At 41.5% G+C, this 18041-nt stretch overlaps 1 protein-coding gene across 5 annotated transcripts in view; it reads right to left on the bottom strand.

Annotated features, from left to right (window-relative positions):
• Positions 1–471: 471 nt before the first annotated feature.
• DAB2 (DAB adaptor protein 2) overlaps positions 472–18041 on the bottom strand; it is a 97253-nt gene continuing 79683 nt past the window's right edge. For all 5 annotated transcript variants that reach the window (XM_077281465.1, XM_077281469.1, XM_077281457.1 and 2 more), the window contains 5 exons: positions 12991–13162; positions 11261–11899; positions 5572–5684; positions 4034–4124; positions 472–2370 (listed from right to left, as the gene is read on the bottom strand). In XM_077281465.1, coding sequence (XP_077137580.1) covers positions 4056–4124; positions 5572–5684; positions 11261–11899; positions 12991–13162 — 993 coding nt within the window. In that variant the 3' untranslated portion in view covers positions 472–2370; positions 4034–4055. The remainder of the gene's footprint in view (positions 2371–4033; positions 4125–5571; positions 5685–11260; positions 11900–12990; positions 13163–18041) is intronic.

The raw sequence follows: 18041 nt of genomic DNA, 5'->3' as shown, positions 1-18041 counted from the left end.
TACTGTGGCTGGCTTGAGGGACATTATCTCAGTGGTGAGGGTATTTTGACAGGTATAGGGGCACTATGGTAGTCATGGGGCACTGTGACTGCTGTGGGGGCATTGTAGCTGTCATGGTGCTTTGTTGATGAAGTAAAGTGAAATTTGGAGGAATTATGGCAAGCATTGGGGGCAATGTTGGCATCTATGGGGGTATTATGACTATTATCGGGTCATTGTTGCAGTCATAGGGGATTCAGTTCCTGTACTCAGGGCATTAAGGCATATCAATTACTTTACGCAGTATTTATTCTATCCCACACGCTCATATTTTAGCAATGCCATTGAAATATTTTACGAATAACAATAACGCACCTACGACTTCCAACACAACATATATCATGCAGTGTGTAATATTTGTTTTCACGGAAAATTGAGCTATTTGAACGCAATATTTTTGGATACACAATGGATCACAATGCAGAAACAAAATAAATATAGATCTCTCTCTTTTAATACATTATATAAGGCGCACAATTTGAGTTTATACAGACAGGGCAAAGATTAAAGAAAGATTCGAAAACTATAATGTATCCAGAAATCATCGATTGTTTTCGCTTACAAAAAAAAAAAAAAAAGAAAAGTGCATTGATAGGAAGAATATATGCGGAGGGTCCCGAGACCCGGCCGGAAAAAATCATCTCCAGCGATTCAATTCCAGTTTACTAAGTGTATATATTTATATCGAGATATTTGAGATTTATTGGTAATTTATTCATTCCAGTTCATCGTGAAAGAGTTCAGGTTATAAAGTTTTTAAAAAATAAAAAAAAACTTCTCCTCGGTCGCATCTCCGAGCTGATACCAGATCAACTACAAGACGAGAAAAAGAAAAAAAGATCCAAAAAATATTCCCTAGGTGGAGTTTGGTTTGTCACTGCTGAAGAAATCCGGAACATTCCGCGCCAGCGGGAGCTTTTACAGTTAAACCCATAGAATTTTTTTTTTGTATCAAATATTTATTCCGTCGGATTACAAAAATTCAAAAAAAGAACTTCTGGAGGCATGTCACAATAGTCCACGTTTCCAAAGTCCAGACTTGTTGTCGGGTGGTGAGCAAAGGACTTATTGGTGAAGATGTTCCGGGTTGGAAAATGAAAATTAAACATTTTTTTTAAGATGTGAATAATTAAAAAAAAAGTAACAAAAATGACCTCAGAATTGTTTCTAAAGTTATTTTCTACTTAGGGTTAGGGTTAGGGTTAACCATAAGGACTATCCATTTTTGGAAGATCAGTTGATCACAGTTGCAATCAATGGAAGAATCTATGGTAGAAGTGATTCATTTCCCTGCAGTGCCTCCGGAGGACAAATGAAGTATTACAGCATTCTGATTAAAATCAACGTTCTCTCTGTGCAATGTACAGATGGAGGTCCTCCAGAGCGAGAGCGACGCTCTTTGTAGAAGATCTTCACTTTGGTTTGATGAGGGGTCTGAACAAGGGAACCCCCCTGTAATGTATTATTTGGCAAAGGAGTGGTCTATCAAGTACATGACTATATTTCATCCTGCTTTGGCACAGACATTTTACTTACTCATTAGAACTCCTCCAAGAGTTTTTTTTTAAATGACATGTCAGATTTTTTTTTTCCCCAAAACAGCGCCACCTTTTTTAATGGCTGTTCTAGGTATTGCAGCTTCACATTCTGATCATTCTGATCAGACACAATCATGAATTAAGAAGGCGCTGTTTCTGGAGTAAAAAGCAGAACCTTTTTTTTCTAATCTCATCCTGACCCCATTGATGCGGATATTTTGGGTCATTAGACTCCCGATTGGGTCAGAACCTGAGGCCGATGATGGATATTAAAAAGTGCCCATCTGAATGAACAGTGCTGGTCACTTTGGGACTGGAGCAGTGATATCGAAGGGTCTGGTAAAATATCTATACATCTATACCCATAGCTGCCAACAGTCCTGGATTTCGAAAAGCGAGAGGTCTAATGTAAACCCTGCCTGAAATTTGGAGATGCTGCAGGGGAGACGACCAGAGGACAGGAATGGTATAGGGGTTAATCCCCCCAGAAATGTCGGCTACTATAGGAAGGGGGTGAGGGCAAAAAGTAGAAAAAAAGATGGATTCCGCAAAGATGTGTGATATGATGGGAAGGAAACCAAGAATTGGGGGTGCAAATCACTGCAAGCAAGGAGGATGGAGGCGATGATGTCGGCAGCACAGTGGATTTCATTTGGTTTCCAGTTCTTCTCTTTGTATATAAAAAAAATATAGTAATGACAATCAGCCGCGGAGTGAGTGTGCCGATATCAGCCGGTGCCAGCGCCACCGGTGAGATGATCCCCTGCTCCTGTGCCGTCCGCTCTTTCCATAGCTGCAATGTAAAGAGAAAGAAAAAATATTACGTCACCACGGTCCTCATCATTGTACGGGGGCAACTGCAATCATCTTCTGACACTTGGATACTACTACAATGTCCTCCCTCGTTAACTAGTTTTGGAAATGCTAAAATTCTGATTAGGACTCGGCGCTCGTTCTGACGTGATGATGCACGGACGGCGCACGTCATGGGGTCGTGATATCAGAACGCACATCGAGGTCGAGAGGAAAGAGGACACTGGGGTCGGAGCAAAGAAGGAGAACAAAAAAAAAAAGGCAGCAGGGACAGGTGACAGGCTCGGTAGGTAGACATTTTTATTGTGTTATTTGTCCCTTCCTAAAACATATGATCCCAGCTAATGGCCTTGTTGTCATTTTGCTGCATCTTCTGTAAAATCCCACAATCACTTTTGCGCCCACATTTGTTTGCATATGTATCATAGCATTATTTATGAGTACTGTGTTGGTATTTATGTGCACTATATGTAAGCATTGCTTATGCATATTTTATTGCAGCGCTATCTATGTTTATTATAGGGTACAATTATATGTGTACTGCACAACAGCATTATTTGTTTGTACAACATTATTTACAAATTCTTTTTGGCAGTATTATTTATGTGTACTGTACGACAGCACTGTATGGTTTTATCTTATGTATGTGATTAGTATGGCATTGTTAAATAGCGCTGCAATACAGTATACATAAATAAGGTCACCACACAATTCCCATAAGTAACAGTGCCATATAGTACACATAAATAACACTGCTTTAGATTACACTTAAATAATACCGCCATACAATGCACATGAATCACTCATCACATTAATAATCCCCCAGAGCTACTAGAGAGTGAATATGTGCACTGTATTGCAGCAATATTAATGTTACCTGTATGGCCATGTTATTTATGTATTCAGTATGACTTATGTTTTGTAATGTATGGTCATTATTTATGGATACAGTGTGACAGTGTTATTTATACTACATGGTAATATTTATGTGTACTGCATGACATTTATTTGTATTGTATGGTCATATTTATGTATACTATATGACAGTTATTTGTAGTGTATGGTCATTGTTTTTGGATACAGTATGACTGTAATATTTAGTTGTAATGTATGGTCATATTTATGTGTACTGTATGACAGTTGCATTTGTACTGTATGGTCATATTTATTTATGCACACAGTATGACAGTGTTATTTATTTGTACCATATGGTAATATTTATGTGTACTGCATGACAGTTATTTGTACTGGATGGTCATATTATTTACATGTACTGTATGGTAGCATTACAAATGTATCCACCGTGGCAGTATAATTTACATACATTGCATAGATAATCTGTTTGCTTTCCAAAGGCTCTGGCTTTGTCTGCTGATACGTGACAATATCCTATATATACGGTGTATATATATATATATATATATATATATATATATACACGACGTCTGCTGATTTAAGGTTTGGACATCTCGGTCACTGGGAACTCCTGACACAGTGAAAGCCTCAGCGCAGCATTCGGGGGGCTCCAGTGCTCTGTCTGTAGATGGCCGGGACCCCTATCTAGCAGGTTGGTGGGGGTCAGAGGATGACATTAGGGGGATTTAACTCCATTTTGGGGAAAATTAGATGAATGGATTACTTACAACAGACAATAGATATATATTCCTAAGCAAATGGATTTCCAAATGGGTCCCCAAATGGATCAGAAGCCTTTATGGGATGTGCGGTGAAGGTCTACGGGAGAAAAGATTTTGTATGAAGCATAACTTGAATGGTCTCAATACTGACAGTAAAACTATAATGCCGCCCAAATAGTAAAATGACAAATACGGCTCTGATACATCTGTATTTTATCATAGATCCACAAATAAAAAGGGAGATCAAAATTAGGTTACACGCACCAGGAGTTGTTCACATTGGGGCAAATTACTAATGCACAATCCTGTTTCCATATTGGCAAGTGCAGCCAGAATAGTGTAATACTGCAAAACCAGCAAAGAATTGTATTAAAGAGATAAATGAATAAAAAAAAAGTTCTCTAAAAGGCTTTAAGAACATGCCACATACTCTGGGTTTCGCCCTTTTGGCTTCTTCAGGGGGATATACATCACACAGAAATGTATACTGGTTTTCAGAGAAGAAAACATGGTTCTAGGATTACAGCACTGTTCCGCTACTCTCTTTCTCCCGATCACGTGATCTAGCTGATTGGTGAAAACCGACCAGGTGATCGGGAGAAACGGAGGACACAATCGCATAAATGTTTTTTTTTTTCCTAATAACTTGCATAAATTCACCAATACTAGGTTAGAATAGCAAAGTGTGAATTTTCAATGTGAAAAACGATTATGGGTCAAATCTTAATTTCATCTCTATATTGATTCATAACTTTCTAGCATCTTATAAAGTGTTTATTTTTTTTTTCAAGGATTATAGTTTATAGTTTTGATGATCTATCCTTTTTCATTTTCTTACAGATGCCGGGGTTGTGTCATAGGAAAGAAGGATAAATGCTGCCATTTTTTGGAGTGAATGCCTAGGTGCCCCAGAAGAAGCCAAAAGGGCGAAACCCTGGGTTGGACGGGATGCAGGGCACACATCACTTTAATCCATGCTGTTTGGATTGCTATTTTTTTTAATACATTTGTGAATATAATAAAATACATTCCTGCATTGAGTTGTTGATATTCTTACTCTATTCTGGTTACTTTTACGGATACAGAGAAGACATTGGCAATTAATTTTGCATGGAGCCAATTGGAATAGTGTGACGGGTTGCCAATATTAAATATCTATTCCAGGTGGAAGAAAACACCGCGATGTGCACAGTTCATCGGGGTGGAAGTGGATGAAGTTTACTCTTGATATTGATTTGTCTTTGCCGGGAGTCCGCTCAGATTCCTGAGAACGGTGCACATATCCTCACATCACACAGACAGTCCTTTATTTAAAAAAACAACATGTAATACTCAATTCATCCTCCGGAGGCGCTGCAGGGAAACTACACACTTGCTGTCTGGTTATCCCAGATTACTGGAGACCGCAACGCATGGGGAAAAAGTGGACAACCCCTATAAGGATGTCAGCAGAGGCTATTATTAGAGCGTTTGCAGTCTACAGCTCCATTAACTTCGCAGTGGAATACGGATTTTGAAGAGGTAAAATTATGAAAGTTACTTACAGAGTTTTGCAGAGGAGCGCCAAATGAGCCCGACCCAAATGGGGCTTCGAACAGCCCATCCGTGGACTTGGCTACCGGCAGAGAAAGCACTCGAGGGGCGGCGCTTGGTGGTTCTAGTAAGCAAGAACATTTAGCAATAAAATATCAATAACTAAGAAAGGAAGGAGAACAGAAATCATTTCACAGGCATAAAAGTCATTGTATCTGCAGAATGCAGGCTACAGTTATAGCAGAAATAGCAACATCACGGGTATAGGTGTATGATAGCAGCGCCGAATACAGGAGTGTCAGCAGAGCACACTGTGTGTGTGGCAACATCCGCAGAATACAGTCTACACATATAGCAGCAGAATACAGACTGTGTGTAAGGCCGGCGTCACACTAGGCGTATGAAAATACGGTCCGTTTTTTATGGCCGTAATACGCAGAAATTGTCCCAAAACACTGTTCAATGCGAGGATGCGATTTTTAAGCACAAATTTATCCGTGTGTCATCCATATGGCTTCCGTAATGGCGATTTTTTTATCGCAGGCTTGCAAAATGGACATATCATGGATCCATCGGCTCAAATATTCTTAAAAATATGTATACACTCTCTCTCTCTATACATATATATATATATATATATATATAGTCATGGCCAAAAGTATTGACACCCCTGCAATTCTGTCAGATAATACTCAGTTTCTTCCTGAAAATGATTCCAAACACAAATTCTTTGGTATTATTATCTTCATTTAATTTGTCTTAAATGAAAAAACACAAAAGAGAATGAAGCAAAAAGCAAAACATTGATCATTTCACACAAAACTCCAATAATGGGCCAGACAAAAGTATTGGCACCCTCAGCCTAATACTTGGTTGCACAACCTTTAGCCAAAATAACTGCGACCAACCGCTTCCACTAACCATCAATGAGTTTCTTACAATGCTCTGCTGGAATTTTAGACCATTCTTCTTTGGCAAACTGCTCCAGGTCCCTGATATGTGAAGGGTGCCTTCTCCAAACTGCCATTTTTAGATCTCTCCACAGGTGTTCTATGGGATTCAGGTCTGGACTCATTGCTGGCCACCTTAGAAGTCTCCAGTGCTTTCTCTCAAAGAAAGTTTGGGGTCATTGTCCTGCTGGAAGACCCATGACCTCTGAGGTAGACCCAGCTTTCTCACACTGGGCCCTACATTATGCTGCAAAATTTGTTGGTAGTCTTCAGACTTCATAATGCCATGCACACGGTCAAGCAGTCCAGTGCCAGAGGCAGCAAAGCAACCCCAAAACATCAGGGAACCTCCGCCATGTTTGACTGTAGGGACCATGTTCTTTTCTTTGAAGGCCTCTTTTTTTCTCCTGTAAACTCTATGTTGATGCCTTTGCCCAAAAAGCTCTACTTTTGTCTCATCTGACCAGAGAACATTCTTCCAATATGTTTTAGGCTTTTTCAGGTAAGTTTTGGCAAACTCCAGCCTGGCTTTTTTATGTCTCGGGGTAAGAAGTGGGGTCTTCCTGGGTCTCCTACCATACAGTCCCTTTTCATTCAGACGCCGACGGATAGTACGGGTTGACACTGTTGTGCCCTCGGACTGCAGGGCAGCTTGAACTTGTTTGGATGTTAGTCGAGGTTCTTTATCCAACATCCGCACAATCTTGCGTTGAAATCTCTTGTCAATTTTTCTTTTCCGTCCACATCTAGGGAGGTTAGCCACAGTGCCATGGGCTTTAAACTTCTTGATGACACTGCGCACGGTAGACACAGGAACATTCAGGTCTTTGGAGATGGACTTGTAGCCTTGAGATTGCTCATGCTTCCTCACAATTTGGTTTCTCAAGTCCTCAGACAGTTCTTTGGTCTTCTTTCTTTTCTCCATGCTCAATGTGGTACACAAGGACACAGGACAGAGGTTGAGTCAACTTTAATCCATGTCAACTGGCTGCAAGTGTGATTTAGTTATTGCCAACACCTGTTAGGTGCCACAGGGAAGTTACAGGTGCTGCTAATTACACTAATTACAGAAGCATCACATGATTTTTCGGACAGTGCCAATACTTTTGTCCACCCCTTTTTATGTTTGGTGTGGAATTATATCCAATGTGGCTTTAGGACAATTCTTTTTGTGTTTTTTCATTTAAGACAAATTAAATGAAGATAATAATACCAAAGAATTTGTGTTTGCATCATTTTCAGGAAGAAACTGAGTATTATCTGACAGAATTGCAGGGGTGTCAAAACTTTTGGCCATGACTGTATATATGTCAGTGAGACACACACACATATATATATATATATATATATATATATATATATATATATATATATATATATATATATATATATATATATATATATATTTATATTAAAGAGCCACTGTCACCCCCTCCAGCCGTTATAAACTAAAAGAGCCACCTTGTGCAGCAGTAATGCTGCATTCTAACAAGGTGGCTCTTTTAGTTTTTGGTGCATGTATTCCCAAAATAATGCGTTTTATAAGTTCTCCAAAATGCCTTTCTTTCGCCAGGGAGGCGGGTCCTCACTCCCCTGCTTGAAATGCCAAACTTCCGTCACTCAAATGTTCAGGGGTGCTGGGCGCCGCCCTTTCTGCGCTGTGTTCGCATGAAATCCGGTGCCTGCACTGTGTAGTACTGTCTGGTGCAGGCGCAGTGAGCTCTGGCCGTCTGACGTCACAGCCAGGCTTGCAGACTGCGCCTGTGCGGCCGCCCTACTTGCTAATCCAAGCCCCATAGTGTGTTATGCATTGTGCAGAGAGCGGGGCTGGGATTACCAAGCAGGGCGGCCGCACACCTGCACCAGACAGTACTACACAGCGCAGGCGCTCATATGAACTCGAGCCTGGGAACTTTTCAGAATATTTTCCCAAGCTCAATTTCATATGAGTTCATCCAGCAGAGGGCGCATCGCCGCGACTCGAGGTAACTACAGTACATTCCCCTGCATTCCATTCATTCACCAAGTTTTACAGACAGGAGCACAGCTGCATTAGCAGAGCTCCTGGGTGTAAAATGATTTAACCCCTTCAGATGGATTTACAGCGTGGGACAAGACTGAACGACGGAAAGTATAGGATATTGTTGTTTGTTTTTTTCACTGTATTTCAGGTGACGAGGGTCTTCAGGTGGATTAAGAGTATAATAAAATATTACAACACCATGTGTCTTTATTTCATTAAAATACTTTTTAATAATGTGTGTGTTTTATTAACCATTTCGTACTATTGGATTAATAATGGATAGGTGTCATAATTGACGCCTCTCCATTATTAACCTGGCTTAATGTCACCTTACAATAGCAAGGTGGCATTAACCCTTCATTACCCCATATCCCACCGCTACACGGGAGTGGGAAGAGAGAGGCTAAGTGCCAGAATAGTCGCATCTTCCAGATGTGCCTTTTCTGGGGTGGCTGGGGGCAGATGTTTTAAGCCAGGGGGGGCAATAACCATGGTCCCTCTCTAGGCTATTAATATCTGCCCTCAGTCACTGGCTTTCCCACTTTGATGGAGAAAATTGTGCGGGAGCCCACGCCAATTTTTTCCGAGATTTAACCCTTTAATTTAACAGCTAGAGCCCCCAAATTTTACACAAGGACACTTCTTACATTAGTAAAGAGGAATATGTAATAAAAGAAGGGATATTAGATGGTTTACTGTATGTAATCATGTCTCATATCCTGTCAGGTTTGTGAAGGAGATAGGAAAAGCCGGCAATTGAATTACCGGCTTTTCTGCTATCTAGCGCTATATGAAATATAAATATACATATATATGTGTCTGTATATATATATTCCTATTCTATGTGTACACATTTATTCTACCTATTCTATTCTGTCAGTGTGATGTTACTGTACACCGCACTTAATTGCCGGCTTTTCTATAGAACACCGCTGTGTATTTCTCTCAAGTCACACGCATGGTCCGTGTGTAATCCGTAATTTTCTCGCCCCCATAGACTTTCATTGGCGGATTTTTTGCGCAATACGCTGACAAACGCGGCATGCTGCAATTTTCTACGGCCGTACAAGACTGTATAATACAGATCCGTAAAATACGGCAGATAGGAGCTGCCCCATAGAGAATCATTGGGCCGTGTGCAATCCGTATTTTCTGCGCCTCTCATATGCGTCCGTAAAACTCGCTAGTGTGACGCTGGCCTAAGACAGCATCGTCAGAATGCAGGCTGCATGTTTAGCAGACATCTATGAATGACTGGCATCAGCAGAATACAGGCTGAGTGTATGGTGAAATCAACACAACATAGATTGTACACATGGCAACATAAGCAGAATACAGGCTACACATATAGCAGCAAAATAAATGCCGAATGTAAGAAAACCAAGAAATTACAGGAAGTGTGTAAGATACATCAGCAGAATACAGGTTACTTGTGGAGTAGCAGAGTACAGGCTACATACGTGTGACAGGTTACACATATACTGCAGCAGCAGAATACAGACTGTATAAAGGCAGCAACAACAGAAAATAAGTTTTGTGCACAGCAGTATCAGCAGTATACAGGTTGCACATGCAGGATAGCAGCATCAGGAGGATACAGCCTACAACTATAGCAGAATACAGACTGTGAACGGCAACATCAGCGACACTCCCACGACGATCCCCCAACTCTGCTACATCCGGACGGTGTGGTGAGCGGTCGGTCACATTACAGATGTCACCGTTCACCACACCGTCCGGATGTAGCAGAGTTGGGGGATCGTCGTGGGACCTCAGCATTATGGATTAAAGGTAGACAGGTGAGGATTTCTTTGATTTTTTTATTTTTAGGTTAATAAATGGGTAAAAGAGGGTCGGGGGAGTGTTTTTTTTTCAATTAGATGACTTTTCTGTCTGTGTGTCTTAATTTTTACTGCAGGGTTAGTAATGGGTGTGACTCCATTACCAACCCATGGGCTTGATGTCAGCGGACACAAAAAAGCTGACATCAACCCCCAAACTATTACTCCGCTTGCCAATGCATCAGGGAAAGTGGAAAGAGCCAAATTGGTGCATGTAATGGATTCGCCATTTCTAGGGTGGCTGAGGGCTGATGTTCTTAGTCTGGGAGGGGGCCAATATCCATGGCCCATTCCTAGACTATTAATATCCACCCACAACTGACTGTTTATAGCCTTTGTTGGTTAGTAAAAATAGGGGGAAGCCCATGTCATCTTTTTTTGGGGTCTCCATTTTTACTAATCAGTAAAGGCTAATCAAACAGCTATGAGCTGTTATTAATAGGCCTGGAACCTTTATGGCTATTGGCTTCTTCCCACAATATTAACATCATCCCCCAGCTATCTGCTTTTCCTCAGCTGGCTAGGAAAAATAAGGTGGACCCCCACATATTTATTTATTTATTTACGCGCAATACACAGATGATGGGTGCTGACTCCAACTCTCATCAGCGTTGCCTGGTCGAGCTGATCGCAGTGAGACCAGGTGACAATAATGAGAGCTGCATTCAGTAGCTGGCACCTGGGAGCAGCGCTAACTGTACTGCTTTTCCCAGACACACTGATGTTGCACATGGATGGCACACAGATGTTACACACGAACACAGATAGTACCGTTACTGGTTTCTCCAGTACCAGAAATATCAGGGCACGTGCCACATTGAGCTGCAGGGTAAGGGTAAAGGTCTAAGGTGTATAGAGCCGAAAAACAAACAAAATCTCAAGTTACCATTAATCTTAGAAGATAGTTGACCAATGTCAAAGTCATCGTGGTCCGCACTTTCTTGGGGAATTCCAACTTTACTGTTAAAATAATTGGAAAAAGCTCCAGAGGTGCTTATAGAGTTATTCTGCTGTTCCCCGCGCCTTGCCGGCACGGCAGGTGGCTTGGCCAACTGATAGTCTTTGAACATATCTTTTACGTTCTTCCTTTCCTTCTCTCCCAGTGGATCCAGAGCAGTAAAAGCATCACTTTCCTTTTTAGGCGGTTCCTTCGTCGGTGCTGGTCTTGGCGGTAGTTGTGGAGGAATGTGTAAACCAGGACCTGACTGGATTATTCCCGGAGTTGAGTTGAGTAAAGTTGGCGGACTAGCTGGAAACATGTTCATTTGGAAGGGGTTGGTTGTCTGTTGGTTCCATGTTGGTACTGGCTGATTCCACATTGGGGGGTTTGGTACTGGTGGAGGAACTATAAACTGTGACGTCTGGCTCCAGGACGCCATCCCTGATGGAGCCGAGAAAACATTTGCTTGGTTGTAGCCATTTTGTGCCGCCATAGCAGGGTTGGCAATTGTAGCTGGTGCTTGGCCATAAATCAAAGGCTGCGGATTCCACTGCTGAGTCTGGGGTGAAGTCATGGGCAGAGAGCCTGAGAGAGAGAAAAAAAAAAATTAAAACTTATTTTTTTTTAGTTATACTCATAGGCGGCTTCCTTTTGTCTGCCCTCCAAAACCACAGGAAAGAAATATGTAATACTTTATTTCTCCTGTGGTGGCACCTTTCCGATTCGATCACAGTTGATCACTGGGTGCAGTAACAAATAACCTGCAATAAAATTATTTTTAAGGGTTTATTTCTAGAACTTAGGGTTGATATTGATATATTGGGGCTCGATATGTTCCAAAATAAGCTACCATCTTCCATGAATTGATCTATGTAGTTGATGGTAGGTTAAGGGGACTATCGGGAAGAGGAGTCCACCTTAGATCTGTTAAGGTACGTTTTTGTCCAATTAACCACTAAGTAAAAAAAATGTATAAAACGCCTACTCATTTTGGGCTTCAGTCCACTGGGCGGCCCTCATGTTTGACAGCTCTTTTTATGAATGTGCATATGGATCCAGCTGTCAATCACTGAAGAAGATCACCCACTGGACTCCTAAGTCCAGAAGTCTTGAAAATGACAATCACTGGACCTTTTTTAAGATCTTTGAAGAGTGAGGTGGTGGTGTGACCTCACACGTCAACGACGGCCGATCATGGCATGGCACTGTCATCTTGGGTCAAGCCAAGATTGGCTACCACTATCCATTAATGGACCGTCATGGTCATTGGCCGTGGTTATGTCACTGGGAGTCACTCCCCGGGAAATTAAAGGAAGATGCAGAGGACATGGTGAAAGGCTTCTTCTTCTTGTTTCTACGAAGATGTTTTTCCAAAATGGCACAAATCTTGGAAAACCCCTCAAAACTGTAAAGGTTGGTCATGTACGGAAAAAAAAAATCAGTGGGTTCATCATGCTAAAAAGTATTTCCATAAAGGTCATAAATGTAAGATTTACCAGATCCATGAGTGGAAGACTAGGGTGTCCTACCAAAAACACCAGATCCAGCCACGACACGGGCCACCAGGTCATGTAGACCTCCTTGAGTTCATCGTGTCAACTGGACTGGATAAGGTTTCTTCGAGGTTCTCTCATATTTAACCTATGATACCTGACCACCCAACGTTCCCCACTCACCGGGACTTCCCATGGCCGGAATGGTGGACAGACCGGTTTTATTGAAAAGATCCAGAGGATTGGGCTGTACTGCGCTCGGAGGGGCTGGAAGAGCTACAGGCGAGGCCGCTTCAGGATTTCCCCCGGAATTTGAAGAAAAAATATCCGACCCAAATATGTCATCAGAAGTTGGCTGTATAAGAGAAAATTATCATATAAGGCTTTCTATAATAATAAAAAAAAATATACATAATATCATGATATATGATTTAGTCAACGTTGAAAAATAAACTAAGAAAGGGGATATTCTAAGATTAGAAAAACATGGCTGCTTTTTTTTTTTTCTCAAAAAACAGCACCACCCCTGCCCACAGGTTGTGTCTGGTATTGCAGCTTAATCCCATGCACTTCAATTGGGTGGAGATGCAATTACCAGAGCCAACCTATAGACAAGGATCTAGACAGGGGACACCAACAAAAATATGGAAGGGGGACGGGGGTCCGGTAGGAAAGTATTTTTTATTTTTTATTACTTCCATTATAAAATTATTTTAATGGATAAATTAACTTTTTAAAACTTTTTTTGATATGTTGTAACTACTGTTTTGATTGATGGGGGCCTGATCCTGACATTTCCCCCCGAGATCAAACGAAGGGGAGGAAGTATCGTGCTTACGTTCAAGCGCCAGCGAAGCCACGTAGAGGCTCAATAGGGGGCATACATTGCTCTGCTGAGCTGCAATACCAGGTACAGCCACTACACAATGCAGGCGCTGTGCCCAGTAAACAGTGAAGGGATCGCCTCAATCAGATGATCAGGAGAGTGATCCCCATTGATCTAAAGCTAAAAATCAAAATGACCTGCGACCGACAACCGGATTTACTAACATTCTGCAATAAACACTGATACAAGGAGTAAAATGCGGAACTTACCCGATCTACATGGACGAGGCGGCACAAAGCAACAGATGGAACATAGTTTAGTATCAAATAATTGTTAATGAAAGATCAAAGTCTTACAGATAAAGATGCGCCCGGGGTTGTCAAAAAGTTGCTCAACGGCAAAAACTGTTCTAAAATAATAGTAAAAAAAACTTATACTATTTGTCAAAACCCGGCGGATCTGACGGGGAACACGGAAGCACAAGTGAATATTGGTTCAAGAAAATTTCACCATAAGTGATAAAAAAGAAATAATAATAAATAAAAAAGATATATATATATATATACACTATATTATATATATAAATAAATAAATAAATATATATATATATATATATATATATATATATATATATATATATATATATTAGCCGAAAAGTTCATAATTTCATAAAAAAAATTCTAGCATACAAGAATAAAAGACTGGAGGACAGTCACACAAACAAAGAATTCGTTGCAAACCTCTAAATGAAAAAAAAAGGCAAAAAAAACAAAATCAACCATCACAATGTAGAGAGAAGAAAAAAAATGTTGAATTGGGCCCAATTGCATTTGCGCATTTCCGTTGTTTAGGTTTTGGAATTATTTCCTGTTTTTTTTTTCATTTGCGCCATTTTTTTAACTATATGCTCAACTATTTATTTGTTTTTATGTTTGGGTTTGGGGATTCCAGAAGTTTTTATCTCATTGATCGATTACAACTTTAAAAAAAAAAAAAAACGAAAAATTTGTGCGACATTGTATAGGAACAGGTGACTTTTTATGCTGAAAACTTGCAAAAAAAAGGTTAAAAGAAAAGAAGATTTTGCAGGAAAAATTCTTGAGAAGCGTGTAGTCATTTTAAAAAATCATTTGAATTCCACAATACAAATAAACTAAAAAAAAAGTGACTTTAAAAAATAAAATAAAATATGCAAATGCTGAATTTTGACCCTAAAGTGCAAAAGAAAATCAATCAAACCAAAAAAAGGGTGACTTTGTATCCAAATTCGGCTCTGCTCTCTGGCGCCCCCAGTAGGACTCTGTCGGCCACATGGTCACTTTCCGTGACAAGTGAAGAGTTTTAGACTTTCAAGGAGACAGAAACCTTAACGGACCCAATTATAATTGAACAGGGCAGATCGGGGGTGATTAGGATACGACTATGCCCTTCAGTCTTATTTTAGGGTGGTCTCCAGGTCATTACCAGTGTATTCGGGGATATACCCAAGTGCCAGACTTCACTACATTGCAAGCAGCAAAATCCTGCCCCCGTTAGGCTACGTTCACATTTGCGTTGTGCGCCGCAGCGTCGGCGCCGCAGCGCACAACGCAAACGAAAACGCGGCAAAACGCACGCTAAAACGCTGCGTTTTGCGCCGCATGCGTCCTTTTTGGCCGCAAGTTGGACGCAAAAAAAATGCAACTTGAAGCGTTTCTTGCGTCCAACGCTTGCGGCCATGCGGCGCAAAACGCAGCACAACGCATGTCCATGCGCCCCCATGTTAAATATAGGGGCGCATGACGCATGCGGCGCCGCTGCGGCGCCCGACGCTGCGGCGCTGACCGCAAATGTGAACGTAGCCTTACATGTGGATTTGCTGCAGATTTCATCCCCCGTTACACTGAAAAGTGAAAAACTGCAACAAATATGAAAATGCAGATTACAGGTCAATATCTGTACATAACGAAACCCAAAGCGCGTGGATTGGGATTAGATTAGCGAAATGTCATCCATGTGCCCACTACCATAATATGCTGTACATTATACGTGCACAAAGGAATAGGCAAAAAAAAAAAATTAGTATGAATTTCCAGATATTTAGGATAGAGGTAATCAATATCAGATTGGAAAGGGTTGGACATCTGAAAGCAGCACTGACAACAGAACAGCGCCATACTCTGTGTAGCGGCCGCTCTAGGTACTGCAGGTCAGATCACATTCACGTTAATAGGAGCTGAGCTGCAGTACCGAGAACGGCCACTGCACAGTGTATGGTGCTGTTGTGGCGGTGTATATGGTATACATCTGACCACAGTGAACCTCCCCCCCCACACACAGATCGGATATTGGTGACCTATCATAAGGACAATGTCGCACTCCTGGTTCTGGTCGGGTCAGAAAACTCCTTTATGTTGGGACCATTACCATGTGCATTTTTGCCTCATATGATCTCCAATTTTATGGAAAGTAAAAAAATCTGATCACTAAATAAAAAGTTCTACAATCTTTTTTTTTTATTTTTCACCATCTCTTCTTGCTGTCAATGAATGAGAACACTCTACAGAGACAGAAACTTTGTACATAGCCGATGCGGTTCTTAGCTGATACAATGTATCCAGTGCAGAGAATGAACCTCCAGACTGATACCATGTAACAATCCAGCAGAGAGATCTATGCAGCTCCTGATGATGTGTTTTGCTCACAGAGCATTGTCTGCACTGGATACAATGTATCAGTCTGGAGTCACAGAGCATTGTCTGCACTGGATACATTGTATCAGTCTGGAGTCACAGAGCATTGTCTGCACTGGATACATTGTATCAGTCTGGAGTCACAGAGCATTGTCTGCACTTTATACATTGTATCAGTCTGGAGTCACAGAGCATTGTCCGCACTGGATACAATGTATCAGTCTGGGGTCACAGAGCATTGTCCGCACTGGATACATTGTATCAGTCTGGAGCCACAGATCATTCTCTGCACTGGATACAATGTATCAGTCTGGAGTCACAGCGCATTGTCTGCACTGGATACATTGTATCAGTCTGGAGTCACAGCGCATTGTCTGCACTGGATACATTGTATCAGTCTGGAGTCACAGAGCATTGTCTGCACTGGATACATTGTATCAGTCTGGAGTCACAGAGCATTGCCTGCACTTTATACATTGTATCAGTCTGGAGTCACAGAGCATTGTCTGCACTGGATACATTGTATCAGTCTGGAGTCACAGAGCATTGTCTGCACTGGATACATTGTATCAGTCTGGAGTCACAGAGCATTGTCTGCACTGGATACATTGTATCAGTCTGGAGTCACAGAGCATTGTCCGCACTGGATACATTGTATCAGTCTGGAGTCACAGAGCATTGTCTGCACTGGATACATTGTATCAGTCTGGAGTCACAGAGCATTGCCTGCACTTTATACATTGTATCAGTCTGGAGTCACAGCGCATTGTCTGCACTGGATACATTGTATCAGTCTGGAGTCACAGAGCATTGTCTGCACTGGATACATTGTATCAGTCTGGAGTCACAGAGCATTGTCTGCACTGGATACATTGTATCAGTCTGGAGTCACAGAGCATTGCCTGCACTTTATACATTGTATCAGTCTGGAGTCACAGAGCATTGTCCGCACTGGATACATTGTATCAGTCTGGAGTCGCAGCGCATTGTCTGCACTGGATACATTGTATCAGTCTGGAGTCACAGAGCATTGTCTGCACTGGATACATTGTATCAGTCTGAAATCACAGAACATTGTCTGCACTGGATACATTGTATGAGTCTGGAGTCACAGAGCATTGTCTGCACTGGATACATTGTATCAGTCTGGAGCCACAGATCATTCTCTGCACTGGATACAATGTATCAGTCTGGAGTCACAGAGCATTGTCCGCACTGGATACATTGTATCAGTCTGGAGCCACAGATCATTCTCTGCACTGGATACAATGTATCAGTCTGGAGTCACAGAGCATTGTCCGCACTGGATACATTGTATCAGTCTGGAGCCACAGATCATTCTCTGCACTGGATACATTGTATCAGTCTGGAGTCACAGAGCATTGTCTGCACTGGATACATTGTATCAGTCTGGAGTCACAGAGCATTGTCTGCACTGGATACATTGTATCAGTCTGGAGTCACAGAGCATTGTCTGCACTGGATACATTGTATCAGTCTGGAGTCACAGAGCATTGCCTGCACTTTATACATTGTATCAGTCTGGAGTCACAGAGCATTGCCTGCACTTTATACATTGTATCAGTCTGGAGTCACAGAGCATTGTCCGCACTGGATACATTGTATCAGTCTGGAGTCGCAGCGCATTGTCTGCACTGGATACATTGTATCAGTCTGGAGTCACAGAGCATTGTCTGCACTGGATACATTGTATCAGTCTGAAATCACAGAACATT

The sequence above is a fragment of the Ranitomeya variabilis genome, chromosome 1, assembly GCF_051348905.1.
Source record: "Ranitomeya variabilis isolate aRanVar5 chromosome 1, aRanVar5.hap1, whole genome shotgun sequence".
NCBI lineage: Eukaryota > Metazoa > Chordata > Amphibia > Anura > Dendrobatidae > Ranitomeya > Ranitomeya variabilis.
Note: the sequence above shows the minus strand (reverse complement) of the source record. Positions and strands in the feature narration are given on the sequence as shown.